A 25,646-nucleotide genomic window follows, 5' to 3' on the forward strand; every position below is an offset into this window, starting at 1 on the left:
GTGGAAAAATGGCTTGTGGAGTGCTAGGATTCCTGTTACCTCCATAAAGTCATCAGGTGCTCTTCCTTCTACCAATGCCAGAACAGAATTTATTGAACAATAAGGCCTTCCTATCATCAGAGGATACTGAACAGCAATAGCAAAATAATCAGTTTTGGATACACTGAATATCTTCCTCCCAGAATCAAGGCTGGCTAGCAATTTTGGTGCACGTTAAGGTTCAGTAATAAGATAAAAGTGAATAATAATAGTAATATGTGAAAAGGGAATTTGACCTTGAAAGTCACAACACTCCACAATTACAGTGTTTTGTGAATCAGGGCAAAATAGTTTACAGGTTCAATGACTCAGATGAAAGAGGCCATCAAATAAACCAAAAATTCAAAGATGGCCTTCAGATATGATAAATTCAGAATCAAAGGGCTTTGCAGAGTAGATATTGGGATGACATTCACAGCTTCTATAAAAGTCAGAGAAAAACAGCCAGCCAGAATTAAATAGCCTTGTAGATTTTAAAAGTTATTAAAATGGCTCGCTCTATATATTTATGTGTATATACACATATACATATATATCTATACATACACTATAGGAGGGTCAGGAAAGATGGATCCTTACCTATGAGAAAGCAGTCAACAAAATAACTGCAATTGAATAATTCCTATTATTTGTGGAAAACAAAATAAAATAAAACCTTCCACCTCAATTTTTTTCCCCCAAGCTCCATGACCCACATTAGATTCTTCAGAGACTGAAATTCAGAAGGCAGAGAGTGATATTGCAAGAAGAAATGAATACTAATACAAAATTTAAGTGATGGCCAGATACTTTAAGAGCATTGTTGGAAATTTAAAAAGAGGTGTCTGTTGCAACTCAATCTTTTTCTGCTTTGAATTGTCTCTGACCATGGAAAGTGCTAAGTATTTGGACTCTGATATTCTGTACCACTAACAATGATTCAGAGAATCCTCTGATTTTTCTTTTAAGTATTCTTACATAAGAAGATTCTTTCCAAAGCTTTGGTCAAGATGCACTTCAAGAGATCAGTCATGCTGGATGGTGTTTATAGGAAAGAAGAAGAAGGAAAAAAAAAAACCAGAAACTGGGGGCTGCGGATAGGTTAAGAAAAAGTCAGCAGAATAAGCCATGTTTGAAGTTCCAGGAAAAATCTGAGGGTGACATGTTACTTACCTGTGGTCATATTTGCTCTTTCAGTAGATACTGAGTGGGTAGAGGTCTCTGCAAAACACAAAAGGTGACAGGAAATTATGACATACTGTCAGAAGATGGAGGCAATGCCACCATCAGGCTGGGACCCATAAAACAAAATTAAGGGCCAAAGACAGGAAGTCCTGGAGGGGAAGTTCCTCACGTGTGCCATATGAAGGGTGAACGATATGACTGGTTCCACCACCCTAGCTCGTTTCCTCTTTCTTGGACAAAGAGGCCAAGGCAAGCCAAGATTTTGGGGAACTGTGAACTAGCTCAACTTGGTGCAGGCCAGAACACACTCAACGGCTGAGTGTGTGGCAGAGATACGTTGTCTTCTCAGGGAACAGAGCATCAGTGGTTGTACAAAGAAAGTCAAGAGAAGTTTTGAAATTAAGAGTGTGGCTGAAGTCTCTACTTATGAAAGTGAGTTGTTTAACCACCCAAGGAAGATGGATGCAAAATAGAGCTGCCTCTGGCAGAACACATACTGTATCTTCCATATTATCGATGGAAGACTGCTGCTGTTGTCTGTTATTCCATAACTGGACCAATCATCATCATTGATCTACGAAAATCTGAATTTGCTTCTTGCCTTTTCCAGGATAAAAATAGTTGGGAATTATGTTATCAGACCTCATCTACACTCAGCTCCCCCTGTTATGACTATAGGAATGCAACCAAATCTGACTGAAGCTTTTCCAGGAATGCAGATTTATATGAAACCTTGCACACTGCATAATGCACTTCATGGAAAGACTCCAATTTTTCCCTGGGTGCTGCTATGGACAGCAAATCAAGTAGCTGTGTCAGGTGAACAACCCTTTCCTCAGTAGACTAATCATGCACTAGTTACCCAGCTAACTTTTATTTTGATAATGACTCAGTAGGAAAATGACCTTTCATTGCTTAAAGAGAATACCGGTCCAAAGTTGAATGAATAGCCTTCTAATGTTGAGCAAGAAAGCCATTTAGAAATTCTCATATTGGTCATCAGTTTTCTTTAATGTGATCTTTCTTCCAAGAAAGTACCCAAAAGATTGGATGGAAGAAGGGTCATATTTACTGAAATAATATCCTGTGATTCTCAAATGTGGATAATTTGCTTTGAACCCTCTTTCTAAGAAGGTGAAGAGCAATGAAACAATATGCTCATTATGGAGTAAATGACGGAGCTGAGACCGATCTTGTTTCTTGCCTTCCAATCTGCTTACACTCTCCCCTGACAATCTGACCTCGTGGCAGGTCCATACTCCAGAATCAAAGTCATTGTATGCGGATTTACCACTGGGCAGGATGACAAAATTTAAAAGAGATACACGAGAATTGCAGAAGGCACAACTGAATACTAAAGACACTACTTTATTTCCTACTTCTTTCCTTATGCTTGAAATGAATATGTACTTCCCTGGGTAGCCTTCTGTGAAATTCCTAAGACCTAGAAAGCTTGAGCACATGAAAATAAGATAATTAAATTCTTCTGGTATTAAGGTTTGAAGTGGCATTCTCATACTTCTGCTTCACTGAAGATCATTTCAAGTCCTGAACATCCAGGGGATTCAGAATGAGCCTTAACTTAGACTCCTCAAAGTCACACACTGCATAATAGACAAGGCTCTAAAATCTTATGTTATAGCCCCCTGTGGGTCTAGCTTCCCTTTATTAGGTTTGTGTCACACTGTTGTTCAAGAGAGCTCGAGGAGTTAGCTCCAATTAGAACTAAATAGAGGTTAAGTTGAGTACTTTTTCCAAAATATGAAGGAGACAGCACCTCCAGGGCTTGAAAAGCCCCAACTTCAGATAATACTAGAGTAAGTTTTCCTCAGGGTCCTTAAGTGATGATTCTCTATTTTCAGATGCTATACCGAGCTTTTGGCTTATTTCTCACTGTGCTCACACAAGACTTGGTTGCAGAGGATGAACTGCCTCAAGGAGAAAAAGCCCAGTTAGAGAAGCTTCCTTTGCAGAAAGACATGACTGATCTCTCTGGCCCCTGAAGCACATGCTGCCTAAATCCCACCTACAGAAGTGGGAACACACAGATCACATAGAATAATTACTCTATTTGTTATGTTCTTACTCTATGCCAAGCACTACACTTAGCACTGGGGTAGATACAAAATAATCAGGTTGAACACAGTCTCTGTCCCACATGGGGTTCACAGTCTAAGTAGGAAAGGAACAGGTGTTGAATTCCCATTTCACAGATAAGGAAATTGACACCTAGGTAGTAAAATGACTTGTCCAAGGTCAACAATAGGTAAGTGGCAGAGTCAAAATTAGAACCCACATCCTCTGACTCCCAGGCCCATACTATTTCCACTAGGTCATTCTGCTTCTCCTATTTTCATGTTTGTTTCTCTGTTAGACTGACTAAGCCTTCATTTTCCCTATTATCCTGCCCTTCCGCATTGCCTATGCACTTGGATATTCAAACCACCCCCGGTCCAATAACACTTAGTTACATATCCTTGTACTCTATCGTTAATTTAATATTCAATAGTATTTATTTCAATAGTATTTATTGAGCGCTTACTATGTGCAGAGCACTGTACTAAGCGCTTGGGATGAACAAGTCGGCAACAGATAGAGACAGTCCCTGCCGTTTGACGGGCTTACAGTCTAATCGGGGGAGATGGACAGACAAGAACAATGGCAATAAACAGCGTCAAGGGGAAGAACATCTCGTAAAAACAATGGCAACTAAATAGAATCAAGGCGATGTACAATTCATTAACAAAATAAATAGGGTAACGAAAATATATACAGTTGAGCGGACGAGTACAGTGCTGTGGGGATGGGAAGGGAGAGGTGGAGGAGCAGAGGGAAAAGGGGAAAATGAGGCTTTAGCTGCGGAGAGGTAAAGGGGAGATGGCAGAGGGAGTAGAGGGGGAAGAGGAGCTCAGTCTGGGAACGCCTCTTGGAGGAGGTGATTTTTAAGTAGGGTTTTGAAGAGGGAAAGAGAATCAGTTTGGCGGAGGTGAGGAGGGAGGGCGTTCCAGGACCACGGGAGGACGTGACCCAGGGGTCGACGGCGGGATAGGCAAGACCGAGGGACGGTGAGGAGGTGGATGGCAGAGGAGCGGAGCGTGCGGGGTGGGCGGTAGAAAGAGAGAAGGGAGGAGAGGTAGGAAGGGGCAAGGTGATGGAGAGCCTTGAAGCCTAGAGTGAGGAGTTTTTGTTTGGAGCGGAGGTCGATAGGCAACCACTGGAGTTGTTTAAGAAGGGGAGTGACATGCCCAGATCGTTTCTGCAGGAAGATGAGCCGGGCAGCGGAGTGAAGAATAGACCGGAGCGGGGCGAGAGAGGAGGAAGGGAGGTCAGAGAGAAGGCTGACACAGTAGTCTAGCCGGGATATAACGAGAGCCCGTAATAGTAAGGTAGCCGTTTGGGTGGAGAGGAAAGGGCGGATCTTGGCGATATTGTAGAGGTGAAACCGGCAGGTCTTGGTAACGGATAGGATGTGTGGGGTGAACGAGAGGGACGAGTCAAGGATGACACCGAGATTGCGGGCCTGAGAGACGGGAAGGATGGTCGTGCCATCCACGGTGATAGAGAAGTCTGGGAGAGGACCGGGTTTGGGAGGGAAGATGAGGAGCTCAGTCTTGCTCATGTTGAGTTTTAGGTGGCGGGCCGACATCCAGGTGGAGACGTCCCAGAGGCAGGAGGAGATGCGAGCCTGAAGGGAGGGGGAGAGGACGGGGCGGAGATGTAGATCTGCGTGTCATCTGCGTAGAGATGGTAGTCAAAGCCATGAGAGCGAATGAGTTCACCGAGGGAGTGAGTGTGAATGGAGAACAGAAGAGGGCCAAGAACTGACCCTTGAGGAACTCCAACAGTTAAAGGATGGGAGACCGAGAATGATCGGCCAGAGAGGTAAGAGGAGAACCAGGAGAGGACAGAGTCCGTGAAGCCAAGGTGAGATAAGGTATGGAGGAGGAGGGGATAAATCCTTCTCCTCCTCCAGACTGTAAGCCCTTTGTCAGCAAGGATCATGTCAACCAACACCATTATCATTATTAATAATAATAGTAATAATAGTAATGATTGTGGCATTTGTTAAGTGCTTACTGTGTGCCAGGCACTGTTCTAAGCGCTAGGGTAGGTACAAGGTAATTGGATTAGATACCATCCCTGTCCCACTTAGGGCTTAGAGTCTTAATCCCCATTTTACAGATGAGGTAACTGAGGCACAGAGAAGTTACTCTCCCAAGGCTTAGTACAATGCTCTGCACAGAGTAAGTGCTCAATAAATACCATTGCTTAACTGACTGTAAGTGCTTTGTGAGTAGGGAACAATTACTCTACACTTTCCATGTCTTAATAATGTTGGTATTTGTTAAGCGCTTACTATGTGCAGAGCACTGTTCTAAGCGCTGGGGTAGACACAGGGGAATCAGGTTGTCCCACGTGGGGCTCACAGTCTTCATCCCCATTTTACAGATGAGGTAACTGAGGCACAGAGAAGTTAAGTGACTTGCCCACAGTCACACAGCTGACAAGTGGCAGAGCTGGGATTTGAACTCATGACCTCTGACTCCAAAGCCCATGCTCTAGTATACTACACCATCTCAAGTGGGTGCTCAAATGCTACTATCACCACCACCACCACTAATAAAGAAATACACTCAACCTTCCAGCCCTCCTGGAAGAGCAGGGTTACCCCGCTCACACCAAAAGTGATTTCAAGGAAAGATGAATGCATTAACCAATGGAATTCCTGGGTGTGTTAACAAGGACGAAGAGAGATGGCCAGAGAAAGACTCTCCTAGTAATCTTCAGAGAGTGAAATGTTTCTGGAAAGAGCAGTTTCTCTCTCAGTCTCTCTAACAGTTCAGGAGCTATAAGGGCATTGTCCCGCTGAGGAAAGTGAGGCCTGAGAAAAAAGCAGCAAAGAGAAAATAAAAGGCTCCTGTCAGCCACTTCGGCGCTGCCCAGAAAAGGATCCTAAAAGTCAGGCTCAAGATACCAATGGGCCAAAAGGAGTTTCTTTGTTTCACTCATCTGGGTTACAATAGATGAGCTCCAAATACACAACGAAGATCTACAAGTACACAACATCCTTCTCTCCTCTTCCCCAAAGTATAGATCCAGCAGCACAAACACCAAAGGCATTGTTTTCTCTGCAATAAAAAATTTTCCATTCTCTCATTAAATAGAAATTAAAATCTATCTCCAGATCACTTGAGCATTCCCAAAGGATACTACTGCAAGAGGGTAAAGAAGAGAGAGAGAGGGAGAGAAAGAGAGAAAGAAAACTAGTTACAAATATTTCTTAGAAACCTGAAAAATGTTCACCTAAGGAAGTTAGAGTGAGAGATTGTATAAAAGTATGAAGACTCCACTCATAATTGGTAACAGTCTTCCTTAATAAAATTAGATATTTGGTCACTAGATTTGTAATCATCTTACATGCCCATGGGGCATTATAAACATTTTAACCTAAAAGGCAGTACAACTATAGGAGGTTTATTCTGGAGAAAATTCAAACTCAGAGGTTTGACATTTTACTTCAAAAAGAATTTTCAATTTAAAGTAATTTAGCTAATGAGGAAGTATAATCAATATAAATAAAATCACTCAGTACTACTAGGCAAATATTAGAGCAACATCTCATTTTACTGACTGCATATTTTTATAAAATATCCTCTACTATATTATTATGAGTAATTTAAAAATTACACATACAAGTAAAATTGATTTGGTAATGCCATATCCTGATACAATGTCAACCACATATTATGTGCAAAATTAAATTTGTTCTTTGCAATGGGTGTCTCTTCCATTAGTAAATATTAATGAGCTTTACTATTCTCAAGATTGATATCGCTGGATAACTATTGCTGAGCATATTAACATATAGAAGAAACATGATAACATTTTCAATGCTTGAAATATTTTGTATAAGTCAGTCACGTCAAACTCCTGCCTATGGATGGCCCCTTAAATGCCTATATATTCATATAGTGCAGTGCAGGCCACACTTGAAAAAATTGCAAATTACTAATGATGAATTCATTATGAAATTATTAGCAGTCCAACACATAGCTAATAGAACATAATGAAGTGTAGAAGGACAGATGAGCTGCAGTCCTGAGAGGGACTGAGGATGGAGAACCAGAAAAGCAGCATGGCCTAGTGGATACAGCATGGGTTTAGGAGTCAGAAGGACCTAGATTCTAATCCCGCCCCTGCCACTTGTCGGCTATGTGATCTTGGGGAGGTCCCACAATTTATCTATGCCTCAGTTACCTCATTTGTATAATAGGGATTAAGATTGTGAGAGCAATGTGGCACATGGACTGTGTCCAACCCAATAAAAATGATAATAATTGTGGTGTTTTTAAGCACTTAAAAACCAAACAAATACCAAAGAAACAAAAACACTCCTCAGAGGAAGAGATTATAGTGCTAGCATTTTATGTCATGTCCCTCACATTCCCTCATTTCTGCCAGTCATGTTCCCACTGGGGCATCAGGTGCAACAAGCAAGTAGGCAGGAAGGGAAGCAGCATATTGCAAAGGGTATATTACAATGTGGTTTGGGTTTGTTTTTTTTTCATATGAAGTGACCATTTAGGGCCAAAGTGATGGCAGGCTCAGGCCTGTTATGTGCCATGGCAACATGTCCCAGCAGGAAAATTGACTCAGTACCTGCTGTGTTCTTGCTCATCCACGATAGCCAGCATTTTCCATGCTTCTTGCTGGGTCTGTCCACCTCGTAGAATGCCAGAGGTGGTTCTTTGGTCAGAAACACTTATGCAACAGTCCCAACATTCGTTCCACTACTTGCAGAACTGGGACTGAAACCCCAGTCCCTAGGGACCAGAGCAGTGACTTTTTTCACTAGACCCATACAAGGCTAATTGTTGACTAGAATTTCATCTTTAATATTTGTTAGAGTCAGTGTTAATAAGTGGGCCTTCTGTGGGATAGGGTCAGTGATCAAAGGCTGAGTGTGAGGAGGAGAAGGAGGGGGAGAGACAATAAGAAAGAAAAAGATGATACAGACACAGACAGAAACCATATTGTATTCTTCCAAGCACTCTGAACAGTGCTCGGCATACAGTAAGTGATCAATAAATATGATTGATTGACTGACAGCATGAGATAGAATGAGAGACAGAAGACATGACAGCCAGAGAGACTAACCCAAAGGAACAAAGGAAGACAACAGACAGGCAGAGAGAATGACAGACACAAAGATAAACAGTGAAAACACACATCCCCAAGTGCTCCTTCTCTCTCTCTCTCTCTCTCTCTCTCTCTCTCTCTCTCTCAATTTTCCCCTCAGTGATAGAGCAGCAGCAGCTATGGTAGTAGATAGATGGGGTACAGAGCACAGACAGATGGGGTACAGTTGCATTAAGCCATAGGGTTTGATGCTTCCCTCTGTGTTCCCCTGTGCATGTAAGACACCATCCAGAGTGGTCTCAGACTCCCAAGAAACTGCACAAGAGCAGGAGGAGCAGACATGCCAACACCTGCCATCCATCCAGAGGAAGATGTTAGCTCTTCTTTAGCGTGCTCTAGTGGAAAAAGCACGGACTTGAGACTCAGAGAAACCTGAGTTCTAATCCTGGCTCCTCCATTATATGCTATGTGACCTTGGGCAAGCCACTCGACTTCTCTGTGTCTCAATTCCCTCATCAGCAAAATGGGGATTCAATGCCTGTTCTTCCTCCTACAAAGAACTAATTAAGTTATATCTATACCAGTGCTTAGCACAGTGTTTGGCACATAGTAAGCACTTCACAAGTACCTCTATTATTGCAATGATTATCATCACATTATTATTTTCCTTTTCCTTCCTGCTAGACTAGGTTTTTTGTTAGCCACACAGTACCTTGCAGCTTTTTGGAGGAGTTTGGCATACCTGCTTTAAATTTGGTCTCGTTTTGAAAATAACCAACATCCTGTGGGACATCCATAATAAGCAATTCATTTTTATAGATCATGCCCTGGGTCATGCACACTAAATTTAAGAATACATCTTTTATGCATGCAGATCTCCAAAAATCACATTTAAATCACATGAGCCTTTTAGAACATCAATCAACAACTGATATTTATTCAGCGCTGACCATGTACAGAGCACTGTACTACATGCCTGGAGAATACAATACAACAGAATTGGTAGACATGATCCCTGACCACAAGTTTACAGACATTTTGAACCTAATCAAATTTCAGAGGGGAATTTAAAGACCCTTTTGACACATACCCTTGTTTCAGCTCCCTGACCCTCTCTGCATTCCCACAACTCTATACCCTAGCCGGACATTTTGATCACTCACCATAAAAATGAGAGATTTTTAGAAAATATACATTTTAAGCAGATTCAATGTGAGAATGAAATATGAAAATATTTTATCAATGAAAATATGATGGGAATTGCACTTTGAGTGGATACTCTGATCATGTAGTATATTTTACACTAACTCTTTCTTCCTTGTTTTCCTTCATGAAATACCAAACATGGAGAGAGTTATGCCAATCATAAAACATTTTGTTTCCCATGATTTATAGTGTTATTGTTGCTCATACATGAAAATCATAGCATTTTCAATAACATCTTCAATGTATGATTGAGAAGCCAGTTGTCCTTATGGGTTTGTATACCTATGATTGATAGATTAATTCTATTTTATGCAAATCATGTCCCTCAGCATCATCCAAAATGCATTCTTTGTGCCCAATGGCTCCTGTGGGATCTTGCCTCTGGTTGCTTGCAAGATCCTTCCCTGAAACAAAGCCCTAGAAGAATCTTAGCAGGAGATATGATTGATTGCATGTCAGTTCCTGCTTTCATTTCCTAATCTCAAGAAAAGATGTGACTTCACTAATTTGAAAATCTGTTAGGTCTCTTTATCTCTCACCCAATCTGACACTTAATAAAGTCCTGTATTCACACAATGGTTCTTAGAGAATAATGTGGTAGTTGCTTCAAGGTTTGGGATTAGCAAAACTCAGTACCCAACAGGTTTTTCTGATGTAGGTAGATCATAAACAAAATTTACCATGTTTGCTTAGTTCTGAGGTTTGAGGGACAGGTTTAACTCTTCATATAATTTTGCTTCATTTATGGACCATTTGTGCTAAACTGCAGATGACTGCCTTTTCTGCATCTGTAGGAACCTAAGATAGCAATTTAAAAATCCATTCCAACATACATTTAATGTATTTTATGATAATGTTTATTTACTAATACAACCACAGACTGATCTATTATGATATATCATTTGTCCTTATTGTTTGGGGATTATGCAAATGCAGACCATTTAAAAAATTTAGCCTGATATATTAATTATTAACCTTTAAAAACTTTCAAAACTCCTGTAATCAGGTTCATTAATAAATACAAATTTATCCCTCAAGAGATTCTTCTTGGATAGTTATATTGCAATTATCTCTACTTGACATAATTTTGTACTGTAAATTCTCCTGAAAAATTATTATGTTTGGGTGGCAGATCTACCAATTATGACATGGTTCCTGAAGGTAATGTTACTCCACAGGTTAATAAAGCTGAATACCATTCATAAAATGTAAAGAATTTCTGAACAAAATTAGGATTACAAAGAAAACATTTTAAAAGAAAAGCAAGGAACTATATTAAAGCACCACACCCTATCTTTCTCTATTTATACCACTCTAAATAAGTATCTTCTTTGACTACAATCAAAGCCCTACTTAAGGAGAGAAAAACAGGCAAGCAGAATAAGATAACAGCCCATAACTCATGGGCACCATAAATTAGCACTTTAAGGGAGTTTTTGCATATTGTAAAGTTTCTAGGGAAAATTGTTGATCAAATGTTACAAAGGAATTCTTCTTCAGAGTCACCCTTGTTCAGGCAGCAGAGTCCAAAGAGAGATCCAGCACAAGTCTTGCAGGGGAGGCTGGAAGATCGGGGTGGTAACTAACTAGCTCCACCTTTGTGGCGTGTTTAGGATAATTACTGTACTGCTGCTTCTTGAAGGTTGAAATTATAGAATCCAGTTGGGGCAGTGACTATGAGGTAGCATGTGAGGGATGGTGGGCAATTAGTTTCTTACTCCACACTCTCTTACTACAGCTGTAGAAGTCTGGAAAAGGGAAAAGAAGGAAGGAGAAACGTGCTCCTTTTTGCCTCAAAGGGAAAGTGTTGCAGGAGAAGGTGCTTAACTAACAGATAGAATCAGCAGAAACTAATTCTTCAGTTCATGAAGTTATGTACTTTTAGTCTTGAGGTAAGCTGACCTGCAACATGTCCTGGACCCTCCAAGATCTGTTAAAAACAAGGCCAAGGAATAGGAAAAGGCAATAGGAGGATAGGAGGGTACTAGAATTGAGGAAAGACAATGGAGTTCCTGAAAATTCTGAAAGAGCATCGAATCCTGAACTAATGTCTGGGTTAATGTTACTCTTATTCTCAGACCTTATTGGCTAGGATTTATTGGAAGAGAGAGTGGGGTCTCTGCATATAACTTTTCAATCCTAGGGTAACCATCAAAATAGCTGAGATGGGGGAAATGAAAATGAAAAATAAACATGTCTCCCAGCAAATAGTAAATCTATGAAATCTGTTCCCAAAAGGAAGTTGTGCCATTGGAAAAAGGCTCAAGTGTGCTTTGAATAAGCAGGGAAGCGAATGCCCAAAAGATCCTGCATTGGCTTCTATCTGATTTTCATTGCTTTATCCTTGAAAAATGGACTTGAGTTCTGGATGAAGGATTGAGTGAATCACCCTTGCAAACTGAATGGATTAATGCATTTTATGTGAAAAATGCATAGATTCATATTTGCAAACATTTGACAAATATAATAATAATAATAATAATGCCATTTGTTAAGCACTTACTATGTGCCAAGTACTGTTCTAAGCGCAGGGAGGGATACAAGGTAATCAGGTTGTCCTACAGAGAAGCAGCGTGGCTCAGTGGAAAGACTCTGGGCCTGGGAGTCAGAGGTCATGGATTTGAATTCCGGCTCTGCCACTTATCAACTGTGTGACTGTGGGCAAGTCACTTAACTTCTCTGTGCCTCAATTACCTCATCCATAAAATGGGGATTAACTGTGAGCCTCTTGTGGGACAACCTGATTACCCTATATCTACCCCAGCGCTTAGAACAGTGCTCTGCACATAGTAAGCGCTTAACAAATACCAAAATTATTATTATTATTATTACATGGAGCTCACAGTTTTAATCCCCATTTTACATATGAAGTAACTGAGGCCCAGAGAAGGTAGTGACTTGTCCAAAGTCACACAGCTGACAAGTGGCAGAACCAGGATTAGAACCCATGACCTCTGACTTCCAAGCCCATGCTTTTTCCACTGAGCCACACTGCTTCTCAAGTGACTCTTTGAATTTTTTAAAAAAAGGACTTTTCTAAGACATTTTGTCAGGAATAATTTGGTAGTAAGTAACTCAAATGTTTAACTCTTTAAATTAACAGCCAGCATGTAATCGATATTATAATGATGTAAATCCTTAAGGAGACATTGGCACTAGCACTGATTTCAGCTTTTGGGAAGTTTAACTTGTGCAAAGAATACAAATCTGTTCCATGTGTCATACCGGTATCATCTAATCATTTCATTTACCACAACAAACTAGATTGACCCAAGACGATGATTGATTCAAGAGACAAAGTGAGTTTTCAAAATATGAAGCAAATAAAAGTCAGCTGAATTGACACTAAAATCTGGAATATCGTATTTCAATTTTATCCCATGAAATTGCTGTGGAGGAAAAGGCATGTGGTAATAGGCACACACTTAACAATACTAACCAACAATGGTGCCATTAAACTTATAGCAATTCCATCATCAAAATAAAAGGTCAGTTCTCTACGCACCAGTAACAGGTCCTGGCTCCCACTCTCCTATTCTACAAAAGGGATTCTTCCTAGAGACTGATGAAAAGCATGCAGTCAGGAGATCCTGCCTCAGCCCAAGGTATTCTGCTAATTGGTTGATTGCATGACCAGAGAGATGATGGAATCCTCCTCATTTTCCCATCACACTCCCCAACTCTGCAATCTCCTTTATGAAGATCTTTGGTTCACCTGAAAGTCAGGCCCCAGGGATATATGTTTGGATGTCTCCTGGGATAATTTTTGCCTAGTTTAAACAGCAAGCATGCTCTGGGTTGGCAATACCCAATCTAACAAAACAAACTACAACTAATTTTCAGCTTCTCCTGGCTAATCTGGGCAGGAAGGAAAATTGCAACCCACACCAAGGGCATAAACAATTAACAGAAGAAAATAATTTCACATACATTTTTAATTACAACCAATTATTTCAATTTACAAGGGTAAGCCTGGATCTTCCTTGCTCCTTCTGGGAATCTACAAACGAGATAACTCAACCAAATGACTGCTCCAATATGGAGTACCCATCATACGCTGTTGCCAGAGATCCATGCTTCGCTGGTTAAGATATGATTCACATAGTATTTCCAGTGCTCCAGCCATCAGGGGGGAAAGCATAAATACTGAAAGCCTTTATTTAACCCATCTAGAGACTGAGGCTTCATTAAGTCAATTTTTAAACTTGATATTTGCCAAACTGAGATGATATCATCAAACTGTATTTTTCTTTCCGTGAAGTGTGAATACACCAACTTTAACAAAACCTCGGAAGCAGTCTCGTCCCAGTGTGTCTTGATGGCCACTGTAAGGAGGGCATCTCCATTGTGAAAGAGAAATGAAAAAGTGAAAATAAATATTTCTTACCATTCGATTCCACAATAGTGATGTTGGCAAAGGTACTGTCATTCCCTAATTTACTAATGACTTTGCACATGTATTCCCCAGAGTCAGCCAGTGATGCTTTGCTAATGCGAAGTTCTGATTTCCTGGAGAAAAAGAACCAAAATATATTAAGAACCATCCACAGTTATGCTTTCTCTTAGTCATTACTGCAATGGTCAATGGACAATGTCTTAGATTCCCAATTCAATTTTCTGACTTCAATTTTCTGTTTTATAATAATAGTAATGATTGTAATCATCAGTGCTTAGAACGGTGTTTGGCAAATTGTAAGCACGTAACAAATGCCATCATTATTATTATTATTATTAAACATGGTATTTGTTAAATGCCTACTATATGATAACTGTGGTATTTTTAAACAATAATAATATTGTAATATTATTACAATAATTATGGTATTTGTTAAATGCTTCCTATGTGGCAAGCACTGTACTAAGCACTGGGGTAGATAAAAGATAATCAGGTCCCACATGGATCTCACATTCTAAGTAGGAGGGAGAACAGATATTAAGTTATTTTGCAGATGAGGGAACACAGAAGTTAAGCACAAAGAAGTTAAGCAACATCATATAGCAGGTTATTGGAAGGGCCAGGATTAGAATCTAAAGAGCTCTTTGGCCCGACTATTCTCACCCTCCTGTTTATACTGCAGAAATGTCCATTACTCACTTCCATCTTTAATGTTTTAAAGAGGCAGAAATTTCCATCACCATATTTCTGGCAAACTCACCAAGGCATCTCACCTGAGTCTCCTTTGTATTGTGGTATTAAAGACATCGAAGTCTTTACAAAAATATATGATTTTACTTCATTCATTATAGGTGTAAGATTATAGATATGGAAATACTAATTAATTCATTCAATTAATTCATTCAATAGTATTTATTGAGCGCTTACTATGTGCAGAGCATTGTACTAAGCACTTGGAATGAACAAGTTGGCAACAGATAGAGACAGTCCCCGCCGTTTGACGGGCTTACAGTCTAATTGGGGGAGACAGGCAGACAAGAACAGTGGCAATAAATAGAGTCAAGGGGAAGAACATCTCATAAAAACAATGGCAACTAAATAGAATCAGGGTGATGTACATCTCATTAAACAAAATAAACAAAATAAATAGGGTGGTAAAGATATATACAGTCGCGGATGAGTACAGTGCTGAGGGGGTGGGAGGGGAGAGGGGGAGGAGGAGAGGGAAAGGGGAAGAAGAGGGTTTAGCTGCGGAGAGGTGAAGGGGGGTAGAGGGAGCAGAGAGAAAAAGGGGGGAGCTCAGTCTGGGAAGGCCTCTTGGAGGAGGTGAGTTTTAAGTAGGGATTTGAAGAGGGGAAGACAATTAGATTGTCTGAGGTGAGGAAGGAGGGCATTCCAGGGCCACGGGAGGATGTGGCCCAGGGGTCAACGGCGGGATAGGCGAGACCGAGGGACAGTAAGGAGGTGGGCAGCAGAGGAGCGGAGCGTGCGGGGTGGGCAGTAGAAAGAGAAGGGAGAAGAGGTAGGAAGGGGCAAGGTGATGTAGAGCCTTGAAGCTTAGAGTGAGGAGTTTTTGTTTGGAGCGGAGGTTGATAGGCAACCACTGGAGGTGTTTAAGAAGGGGAGTGATATGCCCAGATCGTTTCTGCAGGAAGATGAGCCGGGCAGCGGAGTGAAGACTAGATTGTAGCGGGGCAAGAGAGGAGGAAGGGAGATCAGAGAGAAGGCTGACACAGTAGTCTAACCGGGATATAACAAGAGCCTGTAGCAGTAAGGTAGCCGTTTGAGTGGAGAGGAAAGGGCGGATCTTGGCGATATTGTAAATACCACATAAATTGTTTTCAGGATTGTTTTGATTTTATGTATATGGAAATAACAATTTTACCACTCTAATAAAATATTTTCTACCTCTGTTCCAAACCAGAACGCCTTCTGCCATATGCCCAATATACTTACCCTGGCTTCTTTTGGATCTTGATGTTTTGTGGTTTGTTTTTTTTGTTTAGTTCACTTCCATTCTTGAACCACTTGAATTTGAGAAAGGAGTACTCTGAACTGGTTTCACACCGGAGCACCAGTTTTGCACCTGCAACTGACTCCTGGTTTTTCATTTCCTTCAGTCGCGGAGGCACAGCTAAAGAAAGGAAGTACAGAAAGAGATGCTCTGATCAGTCAAGGGCTTTTGGAAGAGTAAACAGCTTTTGGAAGGGCTTTTGGAAGAGTAAGAGTAAACATGGGGAAACCTGGAGAGTTCAAAGCCAAACCATGACAAATATTTCCTACTCCCAAAGAAGCAATCCATCTCATCTGAACATTAAAAAACATATAAAATGCATGAAAACGAATTAATGTAACATATTTAACAAGTAAAGTCCAAATAAACAATCTGCATGGCTTAGTGGATAGAAAATGGGCTTGGGAGTCAGAAGGTCATGGGTTCTAATCCCTGTTCTACCACTTGTCTGTTGTGTGACCTTGATCAAGTCATTTCACTTTCTGTGCTTCAGTTATCTCATCTGTAAAATGGGGGTTGAGACTATGAGCCCCATTGGGGACAAGGACTGTGTCCAACCTGATTTGCTTGTATCCACTCAGTGCTTAGTACAATGCCTGGCACATAGCATTTAACAAATAATGTTATTATTTTGACCTGTGTTACTATTTTTTTAAAAGCTCTCAGAATTCCACTGCATATCCCATGAAATACCTTCCCTCAAGGATGTGTCTACTTTCATTTGTGTATGACATAAGATATGGGGATCCACTGAACTCAAACAAGGATTGCCCAATGTTGCAAAACAAGCATTAGGAAGTTTCATACCCTTACCTAATCCCATGAATCTATCCTGGAATTTTACCAGCATACTCACCTAATAAAAGACTTTCTGACTTTTTCACCCAGGTTTCTTGCCTACCAAGTCTAGTCCCTCTACCTTATTACAGTCATCGGTAATCTCTGGCTAGTCCTCAGAGTCTAGGCTAAATGGCGGTGGGTTGGCAAGAGAGCACAGAACTGATAATAGCTCTCATTTGGGCAGAGTTCTAGGCCAATTAACTGATGCACCCCAAGGAAGCAATCCAGTGCCCAAACTACATCATTTGCATGATCTAAACTAATGATTTTTCAGCTCCACTGTGCAGAATTGAAACAAAAAAATGAAGAGTAGCAAATCTTCCTATTGTTAAACAATTAATCAGCTAATAGTGCCAAAAGACTGGTAGAGTAAGCCTATAGATTAGCCCATGTAGATGCTCCAAACTGGAGCAAGGCTTGGCTCTGTCCTAAGTCCTCCCTTCCACTCTCCCACTCCCTTCTGCAAGCCCTGACTAGCTCCCTTTATGCATCCCTGCTCCACTTATGTACTTATCTGCAATGTATTTATTTATATAAATGTCTGACTCCCCCTCTAGACTGTAAGCTCGTTGTGGGCAGGGAATGTGTCTATTATTTTGTATTCTCCCAACCGCTTAGTAAAGGGTTCTGCACACAGTAAATGCTCAATAAATACATTTGAATGAATGCATTTATAAATCATGCCTTATATAGTTGCTGGCTGTGCAGTTTTATGTACAATTTAAACCTGCCAAAATTCCTTACTAAGAGTATTAATGGCCTATGTTTTGGTTGCTTGCAAATCATGAAAACTAAAGCAACTAAAATCAAACTATAAACAACAAAAAAAGATGACCCAATTGCATGACTCTTAAAAACATACTAAAAAGGTAAAATTCACCATCTACACTATAACTTTCTGTCAAAGGCTATTTGAAGGCAAGTCTATTTTGGTTTCTGGAGTTGTAAAAGATTTCATTTCTTAAACTGTATGACGTTTATTTTAGCGAATGTATTTTGTTGTCCATTAGAGGTTCATTAGTTTAGCCATGCCTTTAAGATGAGTATTTAGAATTCATTCGTATATGAAGAGAAACTGACAGAATACTAGATCCGTGGTTTATGTTAAATATACAATCCAATACTGCATTTAAGGGCTCTTCATTTCACTACTATTTTTTCCTCACAACCTATACTAAGACCCTTGAAGAGCATCTCCTGCGCTTCCAACTTTCTAGAATTATTTTAGAAAAAGAAAGCCTGTTAAACTATTATTCTCAGCCCCTGATCTTATTTTATAAATGAACAGGGAGTCAATGGCAGTGCACCTCACTGATTCATTCATCAGTTACTCTTTGCATAAGACTAAGGAAAGCAGATTAGATCTTCTGAAGACATGACAGGAAATTGAATATCTTTTTTATTCATAGTATGTTTTTTATCTACACCAAAGACTTTGCAAAAGTTAATCACTGATCTGTGAGACATGAAGTATGAAGACTCTAATAAATTACAATATGAAAAAATATTAAACTTGATCTCATGGAATTTCAACCACATTTCTACATTCATCAACCCTATTTGTCCATGTGAGATAGTGAAGCCCTGGCTTGTAAAACAAAACAAAACCCTGCTCTTATTGTTGTTGTCTTTTAGTAACAGATAGCTTTAGCCCTCCTTATACTAGTATTCTTGGCAATCTAAAAATAAGCATATAGTGCTCTGAAAGTAATAGTAATACTGATGATATTTGTCAAACAATGGCTAAATGCAATGGACTTGGGATAGTCCAACAGAAACCTAAGATAAACCATCATCAATAATATGCATTAAGCCCTTATCATGTACTGAGCCATGTACTAAACACTTAGGAGGGTAAAATAAAATGAGTTGTTAGTTATGTTGCCTACTCACAAAGAATGTATAGTGTAGAAGCAAACTTACAGTGTAGGCATACATATGTGTGTGTGTATATATATATATATATGTATGGGTGTGTGTGTATGTGTATATATATATATATATATATATATATATATATAGCCATACATCCCAGCTCTGCCACTTGTCAGCTGTGTGACTGTGGGCAAATCACTTAACTTCTCTGTGCCTCAGTTACCTCATTTGTAAAATGGGGATTAAGACAGTGAGCCTCATATGGGTCAATCTGATAACCCTGTATCTACCCCAGCACTTAGAACAGTGCTCTGCACATAGTAAGCGCTTAACAAATACCAACATTATTATTGACTGCTTACATGAAGCTTATTCTAAAATAGGATAGTTTTCATGAACCTGTCTTCATCCAGAGACTCAGTGAGATATCAATTCCAGAGATTTTGAAATAGGTTTCTATCATTCAAGGATGGCCTAGGTCAGGCAGTCAGTCAACCATATTTATTGAGCGCTTACTGTGTGCCGAGTTCTGTACTAAACTCTTGGGAAGTACAATATAACAGTAAACAGACACATTCCCTGCCCACAACGAGCTTACATTCTAGAGGGGGAGACAGTATTCCTACTCATAGAATTCACTGGATTGCTTCTCAAACCATCTTGATTATATCTTGTTGGACTTGGAATGACCTCCAAAAAGAAATGAGTTCACTCTCCTGCCTATAGTCAGGACAATACTTAGAAGCCAAACCTAACAAGTATTTTACATTTAATAAGAAGTGATTTTCCCCAAATACCATCCCCTTTATGCATTTACCTTAACCCTTTTCTTAGCAAAGATTGGGATACAAAGCAGCAGTCTTGAAACAGAGACAGAATGTAAAGGAGACAAAGGCATCAGTTCAGCAAGTAATTATCTTTATGCATACACAATGCAGAATTGTCAGTAGCTCATTGGTCATTTCAACACTTCCCTCCCCTGCTCCCCCACCCCAGGCCCACAAGACAGGTTCTCACTATACATTTTGTCATGAATGAAAGCAAAGGACTAATAAATCTAGATATTTAAATATAGGATGGCTAGCAAGTAAATGCAGCTTGATACATCCGACACACGGGATCACTGTGATGTGTGAACTTCTTAGAACAGCATAAATTTGGGCATTTTACATAAAATGAGGTAAGTAAAACAGATGACTTTTGTAGGAAACAAAAATGTGGTTACAACTCTGAGTGTATGATATTTGGTTATGGTTTACAAAAATTCAATTATTTACTTGTAATATTGGAAAAAAAAACTTCTGAAAATCCAAAAGGATCAGTAGGGTGGAACTGTTTGGGGTTGAATTTCTTTAGAATGATCATTTACCATTTACAAATGTCTTTCAGAATATGTGCAGTCAAACTTGTTTCTCATTTAAAAATGATGTGGCAATGCTAAAAATCACAAGCTTGTGATCGTATTGCCATAAATCAACATTTAAAAGGGTAGTTTTTTCCTTTGTTACTTATACTGATAACTACACATATACTAATCAAATTCCTCAAAAAAGTACCCTGCAGAGTACTTAGGTGGAGCTTCTCTTTAGATGTTAATTTCAATGAGAGGACATAGAAAAAACTAGGCCTTTAGAGTCTACAAATTGCTTTTTCAGGGTAAAAAAGTGATGATACCAACAGAGCTGCTCAAACTTCTTCAAGGATGGATTCCATCTTAGTTTTTTACAAGTTCCATAAGAAAAACAAAACTTTTGTTTTCTTTAAGTTCATTTATCAGCCCTTTTTTTAATTCAATGAGAGATGCAGCCTCTCAAAAATTTGCTGCAGCCAAATCAATTAATGCAGAGTCAACTTTGCAAAGTGAAACAAATTTCAGAGCAAATTCAATCAGGATTGTATTTAATAAGGGCTTACTGTGTGCAGGGCACTTTACTAAGTGCTTGGGAGAGTACAAACAACAATGTAACTGACACATTCTCTCCCACACCAAGTTTACTGTGTAGAGGGGGAGTTTAAGAAATTTAGCTTTCTCTTATAATTCTGATTTGTCAGGGTTTCTGTTAAATCACTGAATTTACCACAGTTCGACTTGCGAGGTCTTTCCATTAGGGAGACTCCTTCTTATACTATAACAATTTAATAGCTGAGAAAATTTTATGCAGTCTAAGATATTTCAGCCTTGAGTCATGATTTTAGACATGAATATGGGCATATACACATCCTTAGAGATGTAGCAACTCAGATAGTAAAATGAAGAGTTTTTAAAAAAAGCTTTTTAAACTATCAATTGGAAAACCCTCTGAGAAGTCCTACACATAAAAGGTGCATTAAGATTTATTTTTACAGGTATTCGGGGCTCTATGGGGTCACAAAATCCGATTTTTGCAGTGCTTTATAAAATCAAGTGGGCAAATAAAGAAAGTATAATGTTTTAATCTTTGCTATTGTTGCTTACTCTAAGAATATTCCAATCTTTTAGGTATCTTTTACATGACCGTATCCCTGGAAAAAGATGAGGAGTTTTCAGAAAGCACCCATCTCACATTCTGAATCATAACCAGGAACTAAAATTCAAGCCAATTTAGTCTAGCTATGCCAGTGGAGTTTCCAATGCAGAAAATGATTTGGAAAACGACTGTTCACAAATTGTGGTTTGTCAGCTAATAAAATCTCAATTGTTTTGTCTATTTGTACTAAACTTTAGATACTCAGTGCTGCCATTTAAACTATTCACTATTGCTAAGTTAAGAAAATAAACTATACTAGGTGCCTGATGCGGAAACATGTTGATATCATTTAGCATTAGAAAAAATGTTATTTTTGTTCACTGAAAGGTTTGATGAGGCAAAATTCTCACCTCATCATTCTCCATGTCTGATATTACATTTAATATGGCACTTAACAGGAATGCTGCAAAATCTGGTGAAACAACCGTAAGCTTTTTATTGTTTTTTTAAATGAATATATAAAAACATTTCAAGAAATTAAATGAAGTGCACTACACTTGCCTGCCATTGTGCAAGTACACTTTATTCTCTGTGCAAGTTGATGATCGACAATTTTGTTAGCTAATGGAAGAATAGCTTCAAGCCGATGCCTTTCTACAACCATGTTCAAGGTAAATAAATAACTGAACAATGTCTAAATCCACTTCTAAAACTCCTTCAATGATCCCATTTCCCCTCAGTACAATATCTCACAGAAGATTATGGCCAAGTACATATGGATGAACTATACAGCCCTGCATTTGTGGTTGGACAGAAGAGTTGTTCTTCCACATCTGGCAAAACACCAAAAATAGACTTTTTTTTTCCTTTTCAAAGTTTTAGGCTCTGAAAATAGAGCAGAGACTGCAAAACCTAGTGGAAAGAGCAGTGGACTAGCAGTCAGAATACCTGGATTTCGATCTTTACTGGTGTGATGTGTGGCTCTGAGTAACAACTCCTCTGCCCAGCATTTAACCCACTGTAAAATAGGAAAGATTTTTCCCCATGACCTCATGCCATGTTAAAAAAGATAAATAAGATATGTGAAGTACTTTAAGCCATTTGGAAGGAAATCACTCTAGAAATGCAAGATCTTGTTACAGAAACAATTCACATATGCCTTTTTGGAAAGGAGAAAAAACTGAATATTTCCACACATCATGAAAATCACAATGATTGGGCTTTTGAACAAATCTGGTAGTAGTTGAAACATTTCTAATATCCAAAGTAAAATGTTCACTACAGTGGTGCCACCTACAGCTCAAGTTAGCTTCCTCTGCGTAAAGGCAATGCAAATTCAGGAGACAAAAACTGGTATGTAGTTGGAGGAGTTTTAGTTACTCAAAAAACAGTACCCAAAAGCATAAAATTCAGCTAGTCCCCAATAAAACATAAAGGGTTATTGTATTTCAATTATTTTCTTATATTATTCCTTCCTTTACCTGGAAGAAAACTTTATTTCACATTCACCACATAGAGATTTGTCATGCTCAAATATGTTTTTGAATGGAACGTGAATATCATGTGGAAACATTTTCACTTTGAAAAATAATTTCCATTTAGTTTAGAATTAATTTTGGGGGGAGACATCAAGTTGATTGATCCACAAATTTCCTTTCTTGCATTTCCCTCAAACTTGCTGTAGTTGCTGTTATGGTATTTGTTAAGTGCTTACTATGTGATGATAATGAGGAGGAGGAGGATGGATTTGTTAAGCACTTACTATGTGTCAAGCACTGTTCTAAGTGCTGGGGTAGATACACCGTAATCAGTTTGGACACAGTCCTTGTCCTACATGGGGCTCACAGTCTTAATCCCCATTTTACAAATGAGGTAGCTGAGGCACAGAGAAGTGAAGTGACTTGCCCAAGGCCACACAGCAGACAAGTGGCGGAGCTGGGATCAGAATCCACAGCCTCTGACTACCACCAAGCCTATGTTCCTTCCACTAAGCCATGCTGCTTCTTTCTCTTTCTCCCACTTTTTCCTCATCCCTCCAATCGAAAACTACTTAATTGTCAGACTTTGAAAGTGATCCAAAGTTATTGTGACAAAATATACTTCATTAAGTCACATATTCCCTCCATTTACAATCCCTCTAGACTAAGCTCACTATGGACAGAGAAGTGCCTAACAACTCTGCTATGTTATACTGTACTCTCCCAAGTGCTTAGTTCAGTGATGAGCACCCAGTAAGTGATCAGTAAATATGATGACTGATTTGGGTTTTCTCCCACCCCAAAAAGTTGGGGTAGCAACTCAACATCTTGGACCCCCACATAATTGTTCACTTTTTCCAAAGATAAACGCATTCTGGCTCTATTAGACTCATACGTCTCCTTTGGTGTTTCCAGAATCCCAAGCTGGGGAATCTAGAAAACACTGTCAACCTTGTAAGGTAAGGTGTGATTATCTGTTCTCATAAGTAAATCAAATTTCTAGCACTTTCTATTATATCCAGATAACTTGGGGGGTAGGGGAGAACCTGCCCTCAAAACAATGATGTTTAAATAATGGCTCTTGCCACTTTGGATTTCTTTGACTTCATCTTTCTCAGTGTTCTTTTCTGTTACTTGAGATTCAGTATCCTGACTTCTGTTTGCCTTGTTCTGAAATCTACTGGACTGTGAGAGTACAACTGCCCTTCCCCATGACTCTAATGAAAATAAGATATATATCTCACAAAGCATTCTGACTGGAAAACTTTAAATAAATTATTGGTGCGATCTTTGATTTTCTCCTGCATTTCTTTTGCCTATAAGCGTGCTTATCACCATCGCTGGAACACTGTACGAACTGTTTCTACCTTGACCTTGTCTCTTCTGAACTCATCACTTATATAAATACTTACATCTACATCTGTACTTACATCACTACTTAACACATCACTTACAGTTTCAACTACAATTCCCTCTCAAAAAGTGCCTAAAATAATCTCATTGTTTTTTCCAATTCAGCTAGACTAGAAGCAACACTACATTTAACTATCTCTACTCACTTCAAATCAAATGGCTCTTCTCCATGAATTTACCAGCTTATTTTGCATCAACTTTACAACTCAGTTGTTCTAATTCATTCATTCAATCATATTTACTAAGTGCTTACTGTGTGCAGAGCACTGTACTAAGTGCTTGGGAAAGTACAATTCCACAATAAAGAGTGACATTCCCTGCCCACAGTGACTTCCCAGAAATGGGGAGACAGACTTCAATACAAATTAAATACAATTAGTAGAGACATAAGTGCTGTGGGACTGGGACTGGGGGGAAGAGCAAAAGGAGCAAGTCAAGGTGATGCAGAAGGGAGTGAAAGATGAGGAAAAGTGGGGCTTAGTTTGGGAAGGCCTCTGGGAGGAGATGTACCTTCAATAAGGCTTTGAAGAGGGGGAGAGTAATAGCCTGTTGGATTTAAGGAGAGAGGGCATTCAAGGCCAGAGGCATGGCATGGGCCAGCAGTTGCAGCGGGACAAGTGAGATCGAGGCATAGTGAGAAGATTAGCACTAGAGGAGTGAACTATGTGGACTGGGTTGCAGAAGGAGAGAAGAGAGGAGAGGTAGGAGGGGGCAAGGGGATGGAGTGCTTTAAAGTCAATGGTGAGTTTTTATTTGATACAGAGGTGGATAGGCAATCACTGGAGATTTTTGAGGAGGTGGGTGACATGGGCTGGAGTGGGGAGAGACAGGAGGTGCTCCCCTCTTCATAATACTTCTCCTCAGAAGATCAATTTCAGTTTCTACTACAGTGTTCCACCGTGGTGTGCTTTTCTCCAAGATCTTTCACTAGGTCATTTCTAACTCTCCCTTAATTCACAATTTGTTGGAATTTGCTGATACAGGAAACTAAAGACCAGGACAATATGGCTATTTCTACTTTGTCATAATGGACTGTAGAGGTGTTAAACTGAGAACCCCAGTGATTGAGGCCATTTATATAGAAAAGTGATTCTTTACTTTCGGTAGTTATCTATAAAGATAGAGACATTTTTGTGACTAGGAGATTTTCCCTGATGCCCTTTACAAGAACACAAAAGTACATGCAATTTCATACTTGTGGTAAATGTGACAGAGGCACCATTAAAACAATCTCCTGAAGTCTTCTGGTACCTAAACCTACTAACTTCTCCAATTTAATCTAGAGGGGATTTGTTTCTCTATTTCTGAAAGGTCTGTCGTCAGTTAAGTATCATGGACGGGGAGGCAGGGTGGCCTTGTGGAAAGAGTGTGGAACTGGGAATCAAGAGACCCAGTTCAAGTCCCAGCTCTGCTACTTGCCTGCTGCGTGACCTTGGGCAAGCCATTTAAACACCTCTGACCCTCAGTTTCCTAATCTGTAAAATGGGGGTAAGACATTGGTTCTCCCTCCGTCCCTCCCTCTTATCATGTGAAACAAGAACTGTATCCACTATAGCAATTAGTATAGTGCCTGATATACAGTAAGAATTTGGTATAGAATGAGTGCTTAATAAATATTATTATGTACCTGGAGA

At 39.6% G+C, this 25,646-nt stretch overlaps 1 protein-coding gene across 4 annotated transcripts in view; it reads right to left on the reverse strand.

The window, feature by feature from the left end:
• Nucleotides 1-25,646, reverse strand: part of NRG1 (neuregulin 1) — a 1,057,599-nt gene that overhangs the window by 158,172 nt on the left and 873,781 nt on the right. For 3 of the 4 annotated variants that reach the window (XM_029065523.2, XM_039912020.1, XM_029065522.2), the window contains exons 2-4: nucleotides 15,902-16,079; nucleotides 13,937-14,058; nucleotides 1,192-1,239 (exon numbers count right to left, since the gene is read on the reverse strand). In XM_029065523.2, the coding sequence (XP_028921356.1) occupies nucleotides 1,192-1,239; nucleotides 13,937-14,058; nucleotides 15,902-16,079 (348 nt within the window). The remainder of the gene's footprint in view (nucleotides 1-1,191; nucleotides 1,240-13,936; nucleotides 14,059-15,901; nucleotides 16,080-25,646) is intronic. The other variant, XM_029065525.2, reaches the window with a different exon arrangement.

Source organism: Ornithorhynchus anatinus, chromosome 5 (genome assembly GCF_004115215.2).
Source record: "Ornithorhynchus anatinus isolate Pmale09 chromosome 5, mOrnAna1.pri.v4, whole genome shotgun sequence".
Classification (NCBI taxonomy): Eukaryota; Metazoa; Chordata; class Mammalia; order Monotremata; family Ornithorhynchidae; genus Ornithorhynchus; species Ornithorhynchus anatinus.